The 23190-nt window shown below is 46.9% G+C and overlaps 1 protein-coding gene across 1 annotated transcript; it reads right to left on the bottom strand.

The window, feature by feature from the left end:
• Positions 1-1866: 1866 nt before the first annotated feature.
• Positions 1867-23140, bottom strand: Ppp2r1a (protein phosphatase 2 scaffold subunit Aalpha). Its single transcript, XM_036168872.1, has 15 exons — positions 22947-23140; positions 17243-17333; positions 14131-14231; positions 12870-13102; positions 11975-12122; positions 11715-11870; positions 10103-10217; positions 9927-9997; positions 9349-9483; positions 7631-7804; positions 7244-7304; positions 6420-6574; positions 5424-5566; positions 2018-2109; positions 1867-1891 (listed from the first exon to the last, which is right to left on the bottom strand). Exons 1-15 carry the CDS (start codon positions 23022-23024, stop codon positions 1875-1877), a joined length of 1770 nt encoding a protein of 589 aa, XP_036024765.1. The 5' UTR covers positions 23025-23140; the 3' UTR covers positions 1867-1874.
• Positions 23141-23190: the final 50 nt, after the last annotated feature.

The following is a 23190-nucleotide window of genomic DNA, read 5'->3' as shown; positions in this document are numbered from 1 at the left end:
TGTGCATTAGTCTGTAAAAGAGGGAAGGACTGGATTAATGTCAGACTGTGTGTGTGCCCAGTTCTCACCTGAGAAAACCTCTATTCTGGGGCATACAGCATGGTCTGAGGATCCTGCTGGTCTTCTTTGCCCTTGTCCCCCACAGCCAACATGGTCTAATAAAATCGGGGCTCAGGAAAATGAGGACAGAAATGATAAAATCAGTCACCCAATGCCAGTTACTTCCCATCCAGGTGAGTCATGTGTCACGCAAGTGTTATTTACTGTGAGACCCTTCCTGGTAGACAGTTTATCTGTAAGTCCTTTGTTCCTTTTTCAGGGGCTTTTGGCATTGGGGTGACCTTCAAGAGAAGACACTGGTCATGTAACAGTTCCACAGTCACCAGTGACGGTTGGCTGTTCTGTGTGAGGGATTTAGGCTCTGTTTTACTCTTCTGCCCTGCCTAGCTTACAATAAGAGTTCCCTGGCCTGAGATGATTGCCCCTACTCCAGACATCTGGTCTACATTCCAGAGAACAGAAAGGAGGGTCAGACCTTTCCTGTGGTATCTTGTGAGTACTATTTCTTTCCATGTCATTTTGGCCAGAATTTAGTCACACCACTAGACACCACAGGAGAAAATGCTTTGAATCAAAGAAGCTATATAGACAGCTAGAAATTATCACTTCCGAGGTTGGAGATTTAGCTCAGTCGTACAGCGCTTGCCTAGAAAGCTCAAGGCCCTGGGTTCGGTCCTCTCCATATTAAGGGGGAGAGCAGAAGCTGGAGAGATGACTCAGTGGTTAAGAGTGTTGCTCTTTCAGAGGACTCAAGTTTGGTTCCCAACATCCATGTCAGAAGGCTCACAACTGCCTTTATTCCTAACCCTCTTTTGGCCTACACACACACACACACACACACACACACACACACACACACACGAGGGAAAAAAACCTGCAAAAAAAAAAAAAATCTTAACAAATAATAAAGGCAGGGCAGATATTGAGAACAAATGGTTTTGTCTTCATACAAATTTCAGATTGCAAAGCCACGACCTGAGTCTCCTCATGTAAAGAGCCCTAACCAAATCTCCCCATAGCAAGGTTTAGTCTACAGACTTACACATGGATTCACCGGCCAACCTGGCTGCATAGCAAGTGGCCCACAGAGCTTATGAGTGCTATCCCAGTGAGGGCTCACACGGCCTGTGACTGTATCACAGGTACTAACACAATTAGCAATACTCAAACCTGAAATTCTGCCAACAGTGCCTGAAAACCTGAACTGCCAAGCAGCCTCTGGTCCTCCGCCCTGTGTCTCTTGCTGACCCAAGTCCTTCTTCCTCTCAGGACATCAGGAGTGAAAGCTGCAGGACGGTCTCCTCAGGAAAAGAGCAGGAAACAAGCCCCAGGCAGTGCTCTTTCCTCCCTTCAGATGACTAAGACTAGACAACCAACTATTTCTACACCTTTATTTCTCTGTGTAAAGAGCAGGGAAAGGAATAAAATAAAAATGGCACAGTTGACACACACAAAAAAAAACACATGGTTGGGGGGTCAGAGAAAGGTGGTAAGTAGATGGGTGAGGGGTCCCGATTACAGCAGCAGGAGCCAGTGACCTAGGATGCTCCATCTCTCCCAATATGGGCAGGAACAGCCAACTCTTCCTTTCAGGCTGCTGCCCTGCCCCAACTTGCACTGCCCCAGCCCCTTGGGAGGTGGACAGAGAAGTCTTCCCAGGCTAGAGAGAGGAGGAACCGTGCTGGGGGAGGGGCCTGGGGTCAGACCATGCACAGGGAGTGACAGTCATTGGCCTCCACCACCTCCCTAAGGGAGGTACTTGGTGGGGGTTGGAGGGTAGACACCAGAGGCCGGCAATGGTTCTTCTTCCAGCATCAGGCAAGAGACAGAACTGGGGAAACAAGGAACAATCAGGCCTCAGAACCAAACCACATTGTCTACCTACACTGCTAAGCACTGCCCCCTTCCCAGGAACCCCCACCTTTCTTCCAGGGGCTCAATACTCTCAGGCCCTTACCAGTTAGAGCCTCCTGGGCAAAGTACTTGACATCCACATCCTGGTCTTGGGTCAGCTTCTCCAGGATGGGCTTGACTTCACTCTGCAGTGTGCTGGAAAGGGAGGAGAAAAGAAGTGTGGTGAGCCGGCTTAGGCTGGGACAGGGGGGGGTCACAGGCAGGAAGAAGGCTCCTGCGCAGGTAAGCATCAAGACAGAGACACACCAAATCACTAGGCAGAGTAAAAACAAGGACACACACAAGTATACAAATGAGGAATCCCTGATCCCTAGGCTTGGTATCAGTTAAACAAGGACAGCTCTGGGGCTAGCTAGCACAGGATGTGAGCAAGGGCTGGAGAGTAGAGCCCACAGGCGTTAAGAGCTGAGCAAACATATTCACCAAGGAACTGTGTGTCTGGTTTGAATACAAAGGCACAGCCCTCTAGATTCATGTCCAGATGAGCCCAGACCAAAAGACAGGGACAATAAATAATAGGTATGGCAGGAAGATCAAAGGCTTGTTGATTTCAAGGGGCCTAGAAGTGGCATCTACACGGGGTGTCTGCATGTCCTGTAAGCTGGAGACATGAAGGCTCATCTCAGAGACAAAGGTTAAAGGCCATGGAGCATACATACAGGCATCAGAGATACCCTTCGGTTAGCAGTCAGCTCCTCTTCCCTCCGTACAATCAATGCCAGCATTTCTAACACCTAGAGTTGCTTTGCTTCTGTTTTTTGCCTGATCCTTTGTTGAGGGAGGCAGGTCTTACTATATGACCTCAAACTAAGTAGGCGAGGGTAGTCTACAACTCATGACCCTCTTGCCTCAACCTTGAGTGTTAGGACTATAGGAAGCTGTGCACCATGCCTGGTTATTACTTTTTTTTTCTTCCATTTTTTTGTTTTTTGTATTTCAAGACAGGGTTTCTCTGGGTAGCTTTGGAGCCTGTCTTGGAACTCCCTCTGTAGACCAGGCTGGCCTCGAACTCACAGAGATCTGCCTGCTTCTGCCTCCTGAGTGCTGGAATTTAAAGGTGTGTACCACCACCGTCCAGCACCCTGGCTTTTCCTTTTCCCGAAATTATTTATTTATGTGTGTGTGCATGCATTTTTGTGAGTTCATGGTCTTCAGTGTGTGTAGAGCAGTCCTTGGAAGCCAGAAGGTGGTATTGGATACCCTAGAACTAGTGTTACAAGCACTCGTGAGCTTCTGTCTGAGTGCATGGAAGCAAACCAATGTCCTGTGCAAGAGCAGCTAGTGGTCTTGACCACTGAGCCATCATCTCTCCCGGACCCCATCTGACTCTTTTGAACAAAATATAAATGGCTTATTTTCCTGACTCTAGCTTCTCCCTCAACATGGTACCAACAAATCATCCATAATTATCCATGTCGCTACTGAAAACAGGCATTTCTTTTCTCATTACTAAGTTTTCTGTCCTGTGAATAAGCCACAACATACTCACTGTGTGAAGGCATTAATTTGGGTGCTTCTGTCTTATGGCTGTTATACATAAAGCCACTGTTGCAAGACATTGCTGGCTGGTCAGAGGTCAAAGCTTCCCCATGGCCTAGCAGTTTATCTCAATAAGCTCAGCATCATGGAGCTCCCTCCTTGCAGCAAAGCTTTCTGCTTTCTACCTGCCCTTATCTAGAGATGTCCCTGCCCGGAGGGCTGACCTTACCTAAAAATTGTCTTTAACCAGATGCTTGATTCATCTTTTGCTTGACCCTTGCTTGACACAGATCCCTGCTGAGACTTGTGCTAGGGGTTCTGCTATAGGACCTTACCGCCACATACCAAGCCTTGTGATACAAGCGTGCCACTTAATGCAAATCAGGGTTTGTCCCAAGGCACCCCAACCCTATATATTTCTGATACTCTGGAATAAAATTGACCTGATTCCCTGAAATCTGTCTCCTGGAGGGCTCTGTTCGTGCTCATGGGCCGCCAAATCTTTCTGTCACCCCACCTGCCTCTTTCCCTTCTTGACCTGGTGGCCAACAGGCTGACAGAAGAAAAAGGACACCCACAGCCACTGTATTTGTGGGGGGTGGAGGGAGGAGTACTCACTTCTCTAAAAGCAAGGCCTGGCTCTATGTCTACCTAACCGCACCCCTCCAGTTAATGCTCAGCCTTTTAAGCCATTTGCCAGTGGGCATCACAGCTGTACCACAGCTCCCAGTTAGAGTAGTTCAGCTGTAACCTATGCTGTCCAACAGCCTGGGATGCTCAGCACCTAGTCAGATGCACCTAGTCGAGCTGAGCATGTGAAGATCCAATTTTTAAATTAGCACAAAAACTCAGGTTCCCTCACGATACTGTCACACATACTGTTTTGATGGACTACTTGCCGCCTCTCTCTCCTCCCAACTTGCATCTTCCAATACTCCCACGTGAATGCCACAAGCCCTACTTCCCTTTGTCTTCTTCCCATCTGTATCTTAGAGTTTCCTTGTCTTCCTACCTGTAAGAGTCCAGATGAGTTCTTTACACATAGAAATATCTCCATCCTGTCAGGGGTTCACCTTCTGATACACAGCTTTTCATTTGCACAAAGGCTGCCCTACCACTCTCTTCCTTCCACAACTTCCCTGGTCTATGTCCCACCCAAGTCATGAAGACTTCTTCTATATTTTCTATAAGTTTCACTCATCATTCTGGTTCTGGTTTGAAAACTAATTTCAAATTAATTTGATTATGCAGACGTAGGAATTCCATTTATTTTACATGAGCATCCAAGTGATCCAGTCATTCTTAAAAATGGACATTTCTCCATCTAACTACAATGGTACCCACTGTTCCACACACAGGAGTGTTCTGTGTGCTCTGGAAAATGTTCCAGTGAGACATGAATGTCCATCACACTGTTTCTTAATTATGTATGTAAATGTTTCCCAAGCTTTCCAGGACAGTTTAATAGCTTCACTAGAAATGTTAAATGTATTTCATTGACTGTATTTTGGTTATTTGATATTTGTGGTACAAGTATAAATTTTAGATACAATCCTAACTATCTACATAGTACATAAATAAATGCTGGCTAATTTCGTTCTGCAGTAATTTGTTGCAGTGTAAGCCTGCAACTACCACCCTCTCTTTTCTTCCACTCTATTCTGTGGGGATGAATTCTCATTCCACAATACAGCAAACAGGCTTTGTGGAGAGGAAGGAAGAGGCTAGGGTCACAAGCAAGAGGTCTTCAGCCTAGAGGTGGTGGCGCACGCCTTTAGTCACTTGGGAGGCAGAGGCAGGCAGATCTCTGTGAGTTCGAGGCCAGCCTGGTCTCCAAAGCAAGTTCCAGGAAAGGCGCAAAGCTACACAGAGAAACCCTGTCTCGAAAAACCAAAAATAAAAAGAGGTCTTCAAACCCTAGGTTACATCTTCAAATATCTAAGATGTTTAGAACAAGCCCCAAACCTTACCTGTTGTCAAGAATGGGTCCTATCTTCTGTAGGGATTTAGCCACATTGAAGCGGACATTGGCGACTGGGTCTCCAGCCATACGAAGAACTGTGGGCAACATGTGCTTGGTGGTGATATCCTGCCCACAGACCTCAGACAGCACCTGAAGACCAGTGAACGGCAGAAGCATGATTATGCAAGGCTCACTGCTAAGTCCCCATGTCTCCCCATCTGACCAGGCTACCTGGGTCATCATCAGGTTCCTGAGGAACTGGATCCAGAGGCATCACCCTGGGGGAGAGGTTCCCTCTTGTAGCTCCAATCTCCCTAACACAGTCTTCATTTGGGGATATTTGGGGCTCTATGTCTAGATTTCCTTCATCCTCAGGGTTTAAGTGGTTTTGATTCCTAATCCCTGAAATCCCTTCTTAATACAGGAGTCTCCAAATTGTAGTATGGAGGAAATGAGCAAAATACTTAGTCATTTCCAACCCATCCTTTAGCTTCTAGTTTAGGTAGGATTTATATATCATTAAAGCAGTACAGGTCAGTATAACACTAATGAATATTTGTAAGCATACTCTGACACAGAATCAGAGCTGTTCTATGCCCTCTGTGTCTATTACATTACTCTTCACAGTCTGGTGAGCAAAATAAAGCAATGACTGGTTAGGTCCTTTGATACGTGGCACAGCTGGACGTGAACTAGATGAACTCCAGAGCCGCACAGTTCCTCTCCTGCTCAGCAAGCAGTAGAGGGTGCTCAGAATTTGAGACTGCTGTTCTCACACTACAAGCCTCCCAATCTTGGCTCTCACCATGCAATCCTCAGCCCCCAGAGGCCTGATGTGACACTGCAGACTCAAGCTCTGGCCTACAGTCCTCAGACACTCATCTCTGGCACCAAGTCAGGTTTCTATTTCTAAGCAAAACACCTGGGTAGATATGGCCCTCCTCCACCTTCATCTCAGGGGCACTCCCATTCCCTGGGGTTCACAGGCAGTTGAGGTGCTCACATTGATGCAGAAGAGTGTAGTCATGCGGTGCAGGTAGTTAGGATCTCCAGACATAGCTAAGACCTTGGGGATGATAGTGGCATGAGCCCACTCCTTCCCGAACTTCTCCACTAGCTTCTTAAGGTTGCTGGTGGCAGCCTCACGGATAGCATAGACTGTAGTAGGAAAAGAGCAAGCGAGGTGATTCAAGGTGAAAGACAAACCAGGAGGGGTTAACAGCCACACCTGTTCCTGCCTCATTTGAGCCCCTGACGCAGTCAATTCAGCCAAAACAGGAAACAGCACTAGCTATGCTTTGAGTTTCTTCTTCTCATACAGTATCTTCTGGCCACCCAGAGACAGATGCTATTTGCTTCATTATTCAGAAGTGCTAACTGAGAGTCTGCTTGTGCAAATTATATCTCAAGTTATTTAATGCATAGTAGTTAAAACTGCCTGACAGAAAAAAAAAAACAAAAACAAAACAGTAACTTTCATTTTTTTTTTAACCACTTAATAAAAACAAGGAACAAGTCTCACAAGGGCCCATGAGACCACAGTGGGAAGTCTTCCTGTTTATGTAGGAGTATAAAGCAGCAAGATAGGAAGGAACTTGCTTATGGTTCATCAAAGTGAAGGATTTCTTCTTGGTGCCTCTCCAACTCCACTCCACAGACACCCCATCCCACCCCACCCCTAATCTACACTTCTCTAGGTTTTTGTTTTTGTTTTTTAAACAGCAACAGAGTGGGTACAGGTGAGCACTGACAGTAGGGAAACATGCCAGCTCACCTGTCTGTCCTTGTGGCTACTAGCCTGTCCTGCGTGTTGCTGAGTATACTTACCATGATCCACCAGCCAGGCCATACACAAAGAGTTGAGTTTCTCATCAAAAAATTCCACACCCTGCAGGAAAAAATGATTGGTAAGGCTTGAGGGGGTAAGAGGAAGGGAGGGAGGAAGAGAGGGAGGGAAGGAGGGGTCCCAGAGAATCAGGCAATTCTGAACTACATCAGAGCTGCCAGACTTCTTCCTCTGACTAAACTCCACGCATCTGCTAAGGACCCAGTTCCTGAATCCAGTCCTCCCACCATGGGCAGCTGTCACTGCCTACATTGAGGCTCCAAGACCCTAGTTACAGCACCATGGCTGTGGCACCAGGGCTATGCCAGACCAGAAATCTATCTGAAATCTATCAACTCAGGACCAACAAAAGCTGGCTCCTTACTCACCAGCTGTCCAGCCAGCAGAGGCATGTACTCAATGATGGCCAGCCGCACTCGCCACTTGGCATCCTCAGCCAGCTCCACAATGGCAGGGAGCAGAGACTGAGAGAGCTGCCGGATGCCAATCACCTCATTCACACAGTCCAGGTTGGAGATGATGTTCAGCCTCACCTCAGGACACTTTGGAAAAGGAAGAGGGATTAAGAGAACACACTACATACAGCAGCCGTAGAAGGGTGATAGGAGCAGGCAAGCGCTCCTTTCTGGGTATCATCCTGTAACATGAAATAACCAAATATCCATCTAGTCTCAAGGGTAGCTGAGGCTCTGCGAAGTGAAATGGGAGCCCTCTGACAGCCTGAAGTATCTAGTGTCTGGAACACCAAGGAGTGAATGTGTAGGGCTCATTCTCTATCATTCTCATCACTTCAACTTGCTAATGCCAGACCAGGGAGCACATGTGACAAGTCTCTGAACTGCCTGACTCCAAGCATGGTAGTCCATATCCATTCACTCATTCCATAGAGCAAAGACATCTATAGGAATAAATACATGGACTAGCCAGCTCCAGAGGCCATGAAAAGCAAGTCCTTTGGAAAACCCAAAACCCAGAAAGAGGTTTTTTGTTCTTGTTTTTGTCTGTTTTTTTTTTGTTTTTTTGTGTTGACAGAAACTGAACCCAGAGCTGTGAATGTTAGACCTTTCAACTGACTTCATACACCTCTAAAGAAAGACTTCCAGAGCAGAAACAGCCTATGAGGAATCTTTGGCCTGCCTGGGTCTCCATTATAGAAATCAGCCACTGGCCGAGCGGTGGTGGCGAACACCTTTAATCCCAGTACTTGGGAGGCAGAGCCAGGCGGATCTCTTCTGTGAGTTGGAGGCCAGCCTGGTCTACAGAGCGAGATCCAGAACCAAAAAAAAAAACCAAAAAAAACAAACAAAAAAAATAATCAGAATCAGCTACTGGGTACTCCATGAAAGAATTTGAATGGACAGCAGCACTCTAGGCTTGCTTCCCAAGACCTCTGGCCCTCAATCATAACATTGGCTACACCTTCCTTACAAGATCTCTTCCAGCTACAGCATCTGCCTATAGAATCAATCCCAATTCCTTGAACTGTCACCATGGTGACATCTTTTGTCCTGTGGTCTAGGCCACCTGCACAGTCAGGTATGGTGACCTGACTGGCTATGCTCACTGGAACATGTAGAAGACACAAGCTAGAGCCAAACCCTTCAATGGGCCAAGAGATTAAAAAAAAAAAAAAAAAATCAGACCAAGAAAGCCAGGCCAGCAAAACTAACCCCTCAAGAAAGCAACAGTTCGAATGATGTGAGACAAATAATAACTTATTTATGCTACTGTACTAAGGTCTCTATGGCACATGAACCTAAAAATCATGGCGTACCTCTAGTATCTACAGTGTCTAAATGGAACTATGGGACAGGTTACCACCTGTTCCTCTCCACTGGCAGACTCTGTGGATCCCTAAGAATCACCACTGTCTTAATCTTTGTTCATATCCTCAACACTAGAGAATGGATGAGTGCAGAGTTAAGGGCACATGAAGCAATGTCTAACAAGAGTGAGTGAACAGACATAGACACGCATGCCTGTCATCAAGCAGGGAGTGCAGTGTGTAGTATGTGGTGTCAAGATTCTAAAGCAACTGTAGTCCATCATCTCTGCAAAGAGCTGAAAACCTTCCTGGTGCTCTTACCTCATCCTTTAGCTGAGCCAAGAAGAGTGGCAAGAGGTGTTCAATAGTGTTGTCTTTGCCCAGAATGGGAGAGAGGCCCATGATGACTGAAGCCAGTGCTGACTTGACATGTTGGTTGGCATCTGACACAAGCTCCTGGGGAGGAGAAGAAAGGAAATGGCCCAGGGTCAGAAAAACCCTTTTAGTGACAAGTGGCTACAGAGACCTCAGCCCTGATGCCTAAGGAGATCACACTCTCCTATTTTTAACATGGTCAGAGCAGCTCAGGCATGCACTGCACTCATTCACAAGGCCTCCCTTGTTTATTAAGTGAGCCCTGTTTCCAGCAGCCATTGCCCTATTCCCCAAGCTCCGTGAGTGAGGGAACTCAGTGGCCTGAGGGATAAACACATCCCTTAGATCTTAGGGTTAGCTGCAACCCTCAGATTTTGCTTACAGCCAAACCCGTAGCTGTTAAACCCAGTTACTATTTGTCTCAAAAGGACTCAAACCTAGCTTGGATCTGATGGTACTCAAAACCAAATCTTCACCCCTCTGTGGCAGTCTCAAATCCTACAACCAAGCACTCCATTCATTACCTTGATGCAGGGCAAGATCTGGGTCATGATCACATTCTCCCGGCAGTCAGCTGAGAGATTTTCACAGAACTCTGTGGGCAAAGACAGGAAGGTGCTGTTGAGACTTGAGAGCTGGGTCTCATTTCTGCCTTGCAGGCATCCACCCACCCAGCTGTGTTCTGGTCGCCATCACCAACCTTTGACCTTGTGGGAGGCTGCGGCCCTCACCTCGGCCTCACAGTCCTTCATCAGGTTCTGGAAGGCGGGTACCAGATCTGTCTTGGTGATCTCAGGCCCCACTGCTTTCTGGAGCTGTACACAAAGAGAAGAGGGGCAGCTCTGAGAGTCTAATTTTGCTAATGAGGCAAAAATTGAGGTGAAGGCACCAGAGTGAAGCTAAGACACAGCACCAGGAGTCTCACCCCAGGACCACAACACAATCCCCAGTGGAGTCGTCACCTTGCTGAACTCTTGCTTCCTCAGAAACAGAAGGAAGGCTCTAGGACATCTACCACAGTATGTTTTCCTTTTATTGTTCAGATTACTTGGGGTTGGATTTTTCCATTACCTAACATAGTAAGTGGCTCCCACTTTCATCTGACATGAAAATATAAGAATATTTATGTTTTATTTAATTGGCTACAAGAAGCAGGTATTCATTACAAATGAAATGAGTGAAGAGGAAGACATCTCAAGGACTCAGGATAAGAAGGGATGTGGGTCTGCTTTACCTGCTTGGAAGACCAGCTGGAAGCAGGATGACTCTCTACTACTAAGAGAACAAATACGTAAAAATTTTGCAAGGCCTTACATTATCTTGGGCACACATTACCTTTGATTTAAGAAAATGTTTGTGGTCTGCTGTGGGCAGATTGTTATTTCCATAACCCAAGCGTCCCATCTTCCAGGGCCTAGTGTAAGCCTACTTCCCGCTGAGACAGAAGGAGCAGGAGACTGGCTTTCTTGCCTTTACAGTGGTTCTAAGCCCTTCTGGAGCATAGACTTCAGCACGGCCAAGTGTCAACTTCCTATGCCCACGAAGGGTTGAGCCTTCCAGCAGACCCCGTAATCATCACAAGGGGGTGCTCTTGTCCGTCACTTCTGCCCCTTCTCTCAATGAATCCCAAGACCCCACTGCTCATTCTGTTTCTCACCTCCTACATTCTCTGCACAGGCTGTCTTCTTGTTTGGACAGTTCCTATCTAGATGCCACTTCCTCATGCTCACAACCAGCTGGAGCAGGACCTCCTCCTTTCAATGCCACGAGGCAGAGAGAATAGCACACTCCATCAGTACTTTCTATTGAGGCTGACCTCTAGCCTGCTCCTTGAAGGCAAGGTAAGTGTGTAATTCACTGACTGTAGTACCTCCACCAAAGGCACTGCTAGTAACTATGGGCCTGGGAACATAGCACAGCAGTAGAGCATCTGCCTAGCATGGGCCAAATGGGTGAAGCCTTGGGATCAACTCTCAGCACGGGGGTGGGGTTGGGGTCATGCTGCCAGGTAAGGAAATTTTGATCTTGTCCCTGTTCTGTCTATCTTATGGCACTGCTCTGACAACTAGCTCTTGGACCATGTTTTTCTTAACGAAGTTGCGAGGTCAGGGAACATGCTTTCATGGAGTTGGAACTTGGCTTCACAATCATTCTTATCTTAGCACTCTCAGGTGCCAATCATGTACCCTGGGCTGGCTCTTCAAGATCAATGGAATGCTCATTAAGACTGAGGACTGTGATTACTTTAATAAAGCATGCCAGCTCCCACATGTGTCTCACTTCTCCCCTCAGGGAACCTCACACCAACTTACCTCTGTGAACTTGTCAGCCACCATATAGCGGACACGCCAAGACTTATCCTCAGCAGCCTGGCGCAAGGTGGGCATCACTAAGGCCTCCAGGTCCTCCTGGGGCAGAAGCTGAGCAATGTTCACACATGCCTCCACTGCCAGCAGCCGCACCGAGTCCTGGGGAGAACAGGGAGTAGGGTGGGGAAGCAGAGGCCCACTGAGCTCTGAAGGTCCCCTGCCTGAGCAAGTAAGGGCATGGTGAGAGCCAGGGACTGACTCACCTGCTCGTCAGAGGCCAGGTTAGAAAACATGGGAATGATTTCACTCTTGACATTGTCCAGCTCTAGCACCTTGGCAAACTCCCCCAGCTTGGAGGCTGCGGCCCGCCGCACCATGGGGGTGTCGTCTGAGCACAGGTTCCGGAAGTACCTGGGATAGATGGGAGGCCTGGGCTTAGGATCCTGGGAAACCCTAGCAGCTGGCAGCCCAGCACAGCACAAAGCAATGCTGGTTCTGCTGGAAACTCTGCTGCTGACAATGGTGATTTTGTACAACTAGTGAACTGTCTTCCCAGTCCTACAAATGGGACCAACGGGAATGGAATGTACCCGCACAACAGACTTGAGGTCTCACTGAAAGAGTACAAAATAGTACTAACAACTAGCCATGGCCATAAAACTGTTTAAAATGCCACTAACAGGCCTTCCTTGTTTGTCAGGAGCCTTGGTCAGAGACACGAAGGAACTACTGGAGACATGCAGTATGTGCATCTGGCTATAACCCAGTATTATGAAGTGACAGATCAGGACCTGAGCTTCCCAAGTCTGAGCAACAAGGCGGTGCAATTGCCAGGAACATCTACTGGGGGGTCTAGACCAGGGGCAGGCTGGAGGTAACACCAGACACCATTTGTTATGTGGTGTTCTAGATTCTGTTCCAAGCAGGCCATGTGTAACATATGGCAGGAATGAATTTCCATGAAGGCAGGCCAGGCAAATTCACCCTGTGGTGTCCAGAGGCCACCGTCAAGGTCAAGCCTCTGAGAAAAGCTGAGGATGGAGTAAGGAGAACTCAGCAACACTAGGTTCTGGGAAGACCTAGAGGGGCCTGAGGCTTCGAGGACTGTTAGAAGAGCTGACAGGGGTGCAGGCTGCCAAGGGGCAAGTGAGGACTCACTGTCGAAGTTCAGCCTTCACAGCACTGGATACTCGGGGGTAGCAGACTGAGAAGAGGCCGCAGGCCGAGGTGCGGGAGGTGAACCAGTCTCCACCCGCCAGCCGCTTCACCAGAGGCACAAAATGAGCCTCTAGGTCGGAAGGTGAGTGCTCATGTGAGATGGCCCGTAAGGATTCTACCGCCTTGTCTCGCACCACTGTCTCTTCCACTGTGGCCAGTGACTCCAGGGGTGGCTGTGATGAGAACAGGTTAGAAAACAGTGCTTTCCCCGTTGTCAGCTTTGGTACCCTACCTCATGGCCTGATCTCCCCACCCCATCCTTCATCACAAGCATCCCATGAGCATCCCTGAAAGACCTTCACTGGGTCCACGAACCAATCAATTCTCATGGAGAACCATGTGTGTAGCTCTCAATGTACAATAATCACTGCTGATGCTGACTTCAAAATCCCTGTACCAGGATTTAGGCAACACCATTGTATTGCTCACATATCTGTCACTCCTTTAGGAGTCTTGTGAAACACTCTTGATACTGTCCTCATTAATCACAGAGCAGGAATCTGAAGTACACAGGCTATGTAATTTGCCTAAGGGGCTAACAGCTACAACCCAGATCTAAAAGACCATTTGGCTCTCCTTCCATACATAACAGGTCCTGTCAGTATTGGGTCCTCTCTGTGCTCCCGGCCGTTATCCAACAGAGATGAGATGGTATGGTATGGTATGGTATGGCATGGCCTGGCACATTAGAGCAAACCATCTTGAAAACCCAGCTCTGCTACTGACTAGCTACGAGTCCCTCCTGGCACTCTAGGTGACTCATGTATCAGGTATACCTTCCTACTCAACCATGACAACCACAGCATCTAACTATGAGTACTTACTACACGCCAAATGCTGTGAGGGAATCTAAGACAGTTATCAGGGTGGGTTTCAGTGGCTTCAATTTACAGAGGCAGACAAAGGTTAGCACTCTTAAAAGTCTTATCAGTAAGTTGTAGAACCCTGCCTAACCCCAAACCCACAACCCTACAAGTGGGGTGCCAGTTGGCCCTAGTATGGGTAAGTATACAGAATGCATGGTAACTGTAGTTTAATTGCCACTAATGACTAGACATAAGTGACACCCAAAACCCATCCATTATTCCGAGGTGATCTCCAGCCTTCCTAATTCCTCTCCTTCTTGGTCCCCAAGGGCAGAACCACAGTTTTGACCCCAAGGTAAAAAAGAGGATTAGGGGACTTCCCAGCTTTCACTCACCAGCAGGCAGTGCACATACTCAGGTCCTCCCACCAAAGTGGTGAAGGTTCCCAGTTGTTCGGCCAAAGCCAAGAGGACCTCATCTTCATCATAGATGGTGTCTGTGGGACAAACACCAAGTCCATCAAAGACTCAAGCCAAACTAGTAACCCCAGCTTCAAACAAGCAAATAGCCCTCTGCCTCCTCACTGTCAGCATCCCTATCTCCCTACCCACCTTCTTCATCATCCTCTACCTGGAGAGCAGAGTGAGCCCATGTCCCACAACTGCCTTTTCTGTGCTAGATTCGATGGAGCGTGGCAACTGAGTGTCACCACTACTCTAAACCCCAGTTTTGGCTCCCTCTCAATGGGGGCAAACACAACCATGTTTATGCAGCACAGGATGTTCAATTGAACTTCTGGCTGCGTCCAGCATAAACACACAGAACTGCTTTCAGAAACTCCTAAGTCTTCAGGCAGGAAATTCTCTTCTACCTTTTCACTGTTGCTTGCAGATTTTCCAAGAAGGCGCTAGACTAAGTCAGATCCTTCCCTGAACTCATTCTCTCCCCCTACTTCCACCTTTACCAAGTACCCTATCATGAGCTATGGTTACTTGCAGCCAAGACTTGCTTTCATGTGCTCCAGTTCCTGCCATAGCTGGAGTAGCACGTGCTTAAATCCGTCTGTTAAAAAATGAGTGACCAAGCAGCAGGGAAACTGCCTGCTCTGCCCAACTCAAGGGCCTCTCTCAGGTTCTGCCTCTCCTGAGGGAAATGCTAGCTGTTCCCACAATGTGCAGTTATTGGCTACTCATCAGCATTTTAACATTCTCCACCTTGGACTCGCCATGAGGAAGCCAAGCAGAGTAGCTCAGGAGAAACCTAGGCCAACGTTACTGATTCCTTGACCTCACAGTTCCAGATTCTAGAACTACAAAAACACAGCTGTTGAAGATGCCCAGTCTGAGGCCTATGTCCCTAGTAAACTAATAGAATTCGGTGATTTTTTTTTTTCCCTCAAAAAAAAAAAAAAAGAGCTGAACGTTCTGTCGATAATGAGATTAGAGGCCTTTAGCTTGTGCTCTCTACAACACTATCACTGTCCTGGTCATGTGTCTGCTGCTTGCTGTTCTGAACACTTTTTCTGAGCCCAGAGCAGAAGAAATCTGACTTACTTAGATTTCTAACAGCTCAAAGAAAAAGCTGTCTGAATCACAATTCCTTTTCAATCTTTGGCCTCCTGCACTTTCCGGTTCCCATAGTTTTTCCCATCTGCATTATTGAAATGCCACACGCAATTTTCAGATAACACATCTGAGTAGTTATTTTCCAAGCTTAGTGAATTGTCACTGTCCCATTATGTGATTTGTGACACTGCGAGGAAGAACAGCAGCAAAGCAGGCCGGAACCTGGGCATCTGACTACAGAGTCTTTGCTCTCAGCTATTCCCTTGATGGCGGGCTTGCTGCCTCTGTGCCTCCCGTCACACCCGTTATATATCCACACGATGGTCCTAAGTCTCACTCCCTTTGTACTCCAGCAGCTAGCCACATGGCACCTTGCCCATCTACAGAATTAAACCTCAGAGGCTCCATATGGTACAGAAGGCCAGCAAAAGGCAACCCACTATAACCTATGTGACTCTCTGGGTGCCCCTAATCCTGATGGCCTTGTCATCCCACCTCCATTCACTAGTCACTCACATTGGTCCTTCTCATTAATTGCACAGTTCCCTCCTCAAAGAATCACCTATAATATATACAGCACTTACTACACAGTTCTTATAGAACAGCCTTTCAATTAAGGAGCTAAGCCCAAGTTGGGAGGGCAGGGTAAAGCCACAGCAGCTTGTTTCAAAACCCAGGGATCATTGGCTCTTCTCCTATACCATTTATTCATGTAACCGTTCTTCTTGTCATCCTGCTGCCCCATAAGCTGCCTCTATCTCAGCATCCTAAAACCTTCGGGTATCTCTGATGGTTTGTCAAAGGAAGACACTGGTTTGGGACCATCTGCTCATGCCAGATGCAGATATCTACTCTTCAGGCTGAGTGCACGCACAGTCACACCTGCACACTTGGTCATTAGCAGTGTCACTGTGGACAAGGCACTGAACCTCAATAGGCCTCAGCTACCCATGTACCAAACAAGGGAGAGCCAAAGGGCTTGGCCTTCTACTTCTCCCAGGTCATCCACAGGAGATGATCGAATACAAATCACTCTGTCAGTAACAGAGCACTGAAAACCTTGAGTTCCAATTCTGACTAGAGGTGACTGTAGTAGGGGTGAAATAAGAATAACGAGAGCAGGGATTTAGTAAGGTGGTCCACACTGTGCCAGCCATTGTACTGAGTATTCGATATGTAACTGCAGAGAGTGGACTTGCTAAAAGCTAGGAGAGCCCTACTTGTCACACGCCTGGCCCTGTTACAGCATCATGCCTATCTTACCCATGAACCCTCTGATGCAGGCAGATGTGAAATCAGATCACAGTTCTTCACAATTAGCTAATACTGCTTACTATGGAGTCTAAATATAAACTCTCTTTGGTCATCTCCAGACAGAAAAACCCCAGGGAAATGAGTTACTTCAACTTCTGTGCCTTAGTTTCTTCATTTATAAGTCAGCAACAGTAGTGCTCCTTACTTTAAGGTGTTGCTATGAGACTGAGATGAATGGCAATGGCGATAGACATTTAGGAGTACAGGCACCATTATAAATACTGTGAGCTAAGAGCTAACTCAATATCACAAAACAAGACCTGAGGGACGAACTGGCACGTGACAACTATGTAATAAATGTTAATGATTATTGCTCTTTAATGCTCACATTAACAATACAGTGTGGAGAAGATTATCTTCATTTTAGATATGGAAAAAAAAAGTCTAAGAAACTTATCTAAAGTCAATGCTACTGCTGTAGCTGTGATTTATAAACTAGGTTCTATTGCTCCATCATTCCAGATGATTTTCTCAGAGGACTGCATTTAGGCTTCTCTGGAGTACTGCCCCATGCCACCACAGTGGCATAGGGAAGACTTACAATTTATTAATCTACAGTGAGACTTCTCATTCAATAGCAAGAACCACCCAACTGTCTTCACTGCATTTGGGCCCCAGAAATCCTTACCTGTAAGGAAGGGCAGGAGCTCACTTCTGGTCCGTTCAACCCCAAGGGCCAAGGCGATGGTGGAGAGCTTCTTGATACTATTGAGGCGAAGCTAACGGGAGTACAAGCAAAGGACAGAACCTTTAGGAATTTCAGACCCACAGGAGTTCCACAGCTCTGAAACCTTTAGGTCAATACCCAGACTGATCCATGCTATTCATGAAGATGCTCAATGATCCACAGTAGGTAACAGTATTTTACCAAGCAACTCTGTGTTCCTGAAAAAAAAAATACAGCCAGCACCTCCCCTGGGTTTTTCCAATTTTAGTCTAAAATGAACTCCACTCCCCTACCATTACTGCAGAGAACACTTGGGAGGTGGCAGCAGGAGGAAGCAGGGGAATCAGAAGTTCAAGGTCACCCTTAACTACATACCAAGTTCCAGGCCAGCCTCAGTTGCAACAATGCCTTACTAGTCCTCCTATAAGCCACCCTAATTAAGATGACTGTATGTAGGAGGACTATGGGAAAATGGGGATCAGTAGGAATAGCAGGGTACAGAGAGGATTATGATCAAAATGCATCATGTAGATGCAGGAGAATATCATAATGAAACCACTATTACGTAGAATTAATATATGCTAAAAACAACAACAAAAGGCAAGTCTAGCATTAACAGTGCTAATCCCTCTAGTTCAGTGGTGCTGACCCACAATATGAAGGTTCATTTCTTGTCTCTATGTAAGCATGTGTTTTTGCTTATTGATTTTGGCTTGTAGCTTCCCTCTCACATAGGTCATAACAGCCAGAAGAATGTCTCTTGCCCAAAGCTAGTCACAGAAAGGCTCATCTTTCCCTGCCTTCCTGTACTACAGTAGCCATAAAGGATTTATCCTGACCATCAACTATAAATACCATTTCAGAAGGGGTCCCGTCCCATACCCTAGAAGGAGGAATGCTGCAGAGGCCAAGAAGAATGCTGAAACCGTTCTAGGTTTTCCTCATCCAGTCCATTACCAAACAGGGAATATGGAAACCCTGATTTACAGCCAGCTGATAAAGAAGCACAGGTAAAAGACCTGGGGCTTACAACTAGCATCTGAAGGTCGAGAGATAATCTTAGGGATGAGACCTCAACTGTGAGATCTGACACTCACCAAGTGAGACAGCATCCCAACTGAACTAGGTTACAGAACACTGGCTGGTGGGTGCTGCTGCAGAATGGAATGCTTGTTTGTTATCAGGAAATTCACGCACCATTTAGGATCATGGAACTTTTTGACTGTGGTGTGAGAGCCCAGGAAAAGCAAGCGGTTTTGTTCTTCCAATGCACAGCATAGGGGAGACACAAATCAGTCCTAACCTCTTGTACTTGAGAATGTGAAAGAGCATCTTTGCTAGTAGTATGTTTCATCTTAAGATGAAACCATTGCAATTCAGAGTCGGTCCTAGACCCTGAGTATCCTTATAAGCAACAGAAATGGAGAAGACATATTTGCAGAAGGCAGGGTCATGTAAAAATGGAAGAAGATGTTCGGGTGGCATATGCACAAAGCCAAGAACACTAAGAATTGTCAATGGCTCCCTGAAGTGAGAAGAGATATGAGGCAGTCTTCCCATGGAACCTCTGAAGAACTGTTGACAACCTGATTTCAGATTTTTGGCTTTCAGGACTTTTAGAGGATACATTCATTGTTTTAACCCACCCTGTTTGTGGTGATTTACTGTATCAGTCTTAACAAATGACTGTCTGGCTAACACATACAACTGGTCTGTCTTGAAGCATTTACACGCTAGGTTCTCACTTGATAGGTTTCCCACTAGGGAAGAACATGTGTGACCATGTCTCTCCACTCCACAGAAACTTGAGGCTCAGATAAGGAAACACCTGCCTAGACTAGCCCTGAAAACTGTCTATAACAACTTCCCTGTCTGTTTCTTCCTCTCTACACAGTGTTTTTTTTCTACCCAGGTCCAGAACTGTCCCAAGAATGTAATAATGTGAAGAAGACAATGCTTGAGGGATACAAACCATTATCACACAGGGGAACACTCTTCCTATAGGGAAAAAAAGAGAACAGAGGAGACTGAGGGAGAGCTGAGGAGTGGGTGCTCTCTAGCTGCTCTCTTTTCAGGCCCCAGACAACTGGAAAGACATCTACAAATAACTTTGATCCTAGGCAAGTATGATTCTCAAATAAGGGGATCGAAGGGGGGGTGTCTCTGGGTGCACAGACTGAGAATCTGATAAAATGCTATGATGAAAACTGTACCGAGCACAGCAGTAAAGCCTGTATCCCCAGAACTTGGGAGGCTATGGGAGGAACATCATGTGTTCCAGGTCAGCCTGGTCTACAAAACAATACTTTACCTGAAAAACAAAAACAAAAAAACAACGACCTTTTCATTCAATGTCACCAGGAATTTTGGAGGAATGAAGGAACAAAGGAAGCCCTAAATCTCATTTCAGTAGTAAAAAGATGTCAGGATGAAGTACTATAAACCCAAAAAACTTATTTCCAGCCAAACTATAAAGCGTGTAGAGACCTGCCAGGCGGCGATGGTGCACGCCTTTAATCCCAGCACTCAGGAGGCAGAGCCAGGTGAATCTGTGAATTCAAAGCCAGCCTGGTCTACAGATCGAGATCCAGGACAGGCACCAAAACTACACAGAGAAACCCTGTCTCAGGGGAAAAAAAAATGTGCAGAGATCTATGAAAATGTTAAAAAACCGAATACTGCAAACACTAATAATCCCTAGATGCTGGCAGTAGTCTGCAGGTGATCAGTGCATTGCTGAGTACCCAGCAAAACTATTCTTTAAATTACCAGTAAACGTTCCTGGCCTTACAGTCACTGTCTCTGAATCATTCAAAAGCTGGCAGTGGCTGGATATGGTCCAAAGCCTGTATTTTACTGACCTGTGAACTAGTTTTGATTTCAACATTCTTGCCTCAATTTTTAAAAATGAAATTCTACAGAAATGGCTGTCCTAGTAGCCTGCTTCCTTTCCCCTGTGTGTTTAAGGTAGACAGATGTTTGTGCTCCTCTCCCAGATGGACTACGGAAAAATGCATGGGGCCAGGGCCACAACTGGTGAGCAGCAGTCCTAAGAGCAACGGATGTTATCAGTGAGCAACCACAATCACATTCAAGATCTTAATGTTAGTATTAATAGCATAGAACTGTATGCTCAGCCAGTTTATTAACAAAGTCGGCATTGTGCTTTGTGGTCTTGTTCTGAAAACACTATTTTAAAAGGCAAGGATGGTGATACAAAAAAGCAAGCACTTTATGGAAAGCAATGAATCCCCAACCTAAGCATTCTGACTATCCACTCAGTCATTGCAGAAATGAGAGTTGGGATCCTGAGTATTAAGCTTCCTCCCCAGTTGTGGGCTGTTCTTCCACTCTAATTTTGATTTTGTTAACAATGTCCATTGTTTTCTTCAGGAAGATGGCACTGTGAATGCTAGAGAAAAGAGGCAGAAAGCTGTGTAGCCATGTGGCCTGAATTCAAAGCTATGCTGTTATCAATCACCTGCAAGATCTTAGGTCATCTTCACCCAGTGAGACTTATGACAGACATCTGATCTCCAGAACCATAAATAAAACTTTATGCTGTTTTATACTGTTAAGTTTATGGAATCTGTTACAAAAGCCTAACAAAACTGACACACTGATCTAAGCTAACCAAGTTCCTTATTTTCTCTGCATGTACATTTCATCCAACAGCTTCCCTCAATCTAAGCACTAATGTCTTCTTAAGTAAGATTTCCCCACCCCACAACCGGAACCATGTATAACAGCATTCCTGACTTCTACTCACCAAAAACAGTAACAATCTCCCAGTTGTGACAAATGACAAACAAAACATCCCTAGACATTGCTCAACATCCCTGGTGGCAAAAATCGCTTCAAGAGAGAAACTGTAGTCATTGCATAGATATAGTCCCTCTTTCTATAAGCCTTTCCCCCAACTTCTCAAACACGGCATCCTGGAATCTCTTGACTGGCCCAATTCCTCACCCAACTGTTTAGTTGTTATGCACTTTGCCCAGCTCTTCCCTTGACCACAAGCAGGTATTGGCTCCAATTTCGACTTTTCAACAAGACTTCCTCCATACTTAGTCTAATAATATACCCTACATTCTTTATTTTTCTCCCTACTATTTTTATAGTCAACCCAATAATGTATTTGTCTGTCACCACTCACTACAAGGTAAATTCTTCCAAGGCCAGTTTTTGTCCTTTTTCTCCCAGCTGTACACAAGCAGAGCACTGCTCAAAACGAAAGCCCAACACAAACAATTGCTGATTCATTATCTCAACACTGACAGGTCTCATCACTTCTTACAGGTGGTAGTCTATTTACTTCTGTTTACCTGCTTCACAACTAGCTCCTGAACAGCAACCAGCCTGTTTCTTTGTTGATACAGGGTCACTATGTAGACTAGGCTAGTCTTGAACCTGCCTCTGCCTCCTGAGTGCTGAGATTACACACGCACCACCATACCTGGCTCTGGTCTCCGTTATGTTCCCAACAACATTCCTAATAACACTGCATGTGTTTACTGAACACATAAATTCAGAGTATCCCTAAAACCAGGCTGTTATTCCCATTTAAGAGAAGACAAGCACCGATTGCCTGGGTCAAACAGCAAAAAGTGCAAGGCTCAGGAATACGCTCCTGCCTGTCAGGCATTGGAACCAGAATAATATACATGAAGACTTAGAGGCTGCGCCCAGCCTCAGGTTACTCAGTGCACACCACAATCAATTCCATACAGTTGGAGAAACAGAGGCTCCACAGAGCATGGTACGTACCACAATAGCCACTCCCCCAAATAACAGCTAACATTTATGAGGCCTTTACAAGCAGCCAGTTCTATTTTACTACATTTCCTCAGCCATCGGGGTAAGCCAGGACTATTATTAGCCGGTATTTTGTGGAAAACGGAAGCCAGGGGCGATGAAATAATGTGCACACAAAGTCATCCTCAGGTGAGAGGATACGGCCTTGAGGTCTTCAAAACCACAGCCGACCGACTCAAAAGGCTCTGGGTCACTCTTCTCCCACGAACCAGTTAACTCGCTTGGCAGTCCGGCCTGGGACGAGGTTGGGGAGCGGTGGGGTCTGTACACGTGACCTATCTCTGAATTAGGCTGGTTAAATCTCAGGAAGAGGGTACTTTCACGTCCTCCCTCCTCCTTCAGGAGAGCTACCCCAAAATACGAGGTGCAGGCCTCGGAGGAACAGATGGATGCGCTGGTATCAGTCTCCACCCGGCCCAGGTACAGGAAACACTAAAAGCAATGGGAAATGTACCCTGGTCCTCAGCACCCACGAGGGCTTCCCCTACTCGGCTGGTCACGCGCCCCCGTCCATCTCATCTCCCCAGGGGGCCATTCTGAGTCCGCCGCCAATCACTCGACTAGCAGGCGGCCGCAGGCTCCCCAGCCCATCTCGGGCCACCCCGGCACAGGTCCCGGGCGGCCGCGCGCACTCAGAAGGGACCCTCGAGGCTTGCCCTCCGCCGGGGACAAGACCCAATCAAGGGCGCCATCTCATCGAATCTTGCCACCACGGATGATGAGACCTCGATTCTGATTGGCCGCCGCTGCCTTCCGCCACTCCCGGAGAACCCGGAGCCATCTCTCCCGCATTCCGCGAACATCCCCGTCCCCGATCTCCCCCACACATTTAACGGAAGGCTCCCCACACCTGAACGTCTTCATTGCGGAGTTCATCGATGAGCACCGCAATGGGGTAAAGTGAATCGTCGCCGTCGGCAGCTGCCATCTTGGCTCCCTGGCGTCTGTGTCAGGCTGCGGCCAGCGCCGGGCGGAATCCAGGATCGGGCGGGGCGGTGCCGGGAGAAGGACGCAAAGAGGGTGTGGGGACGCCCGAGCCAGGCTACAGGGGCTGTCCCGCCGCCATTCTCCGCACAAGGTCGTGTCTGTTTGGT

Source organism: Onychomys torridus, chromosome 19 (genome assembly GCF_903995425.1).
Source record: "Onychomys torridus chromosome 19, mOncTor1.1, whole genome shotgun sequence".
Lineage (NCBI taxonomy): Eukaryota > Metazoa > Chordata > Mammalia > Rodentia > Cricetidae > Onychomys > Onychomys torridus.
This window is presented reverse-complemented; position numbering and strand designations above follow the sequence as displayed.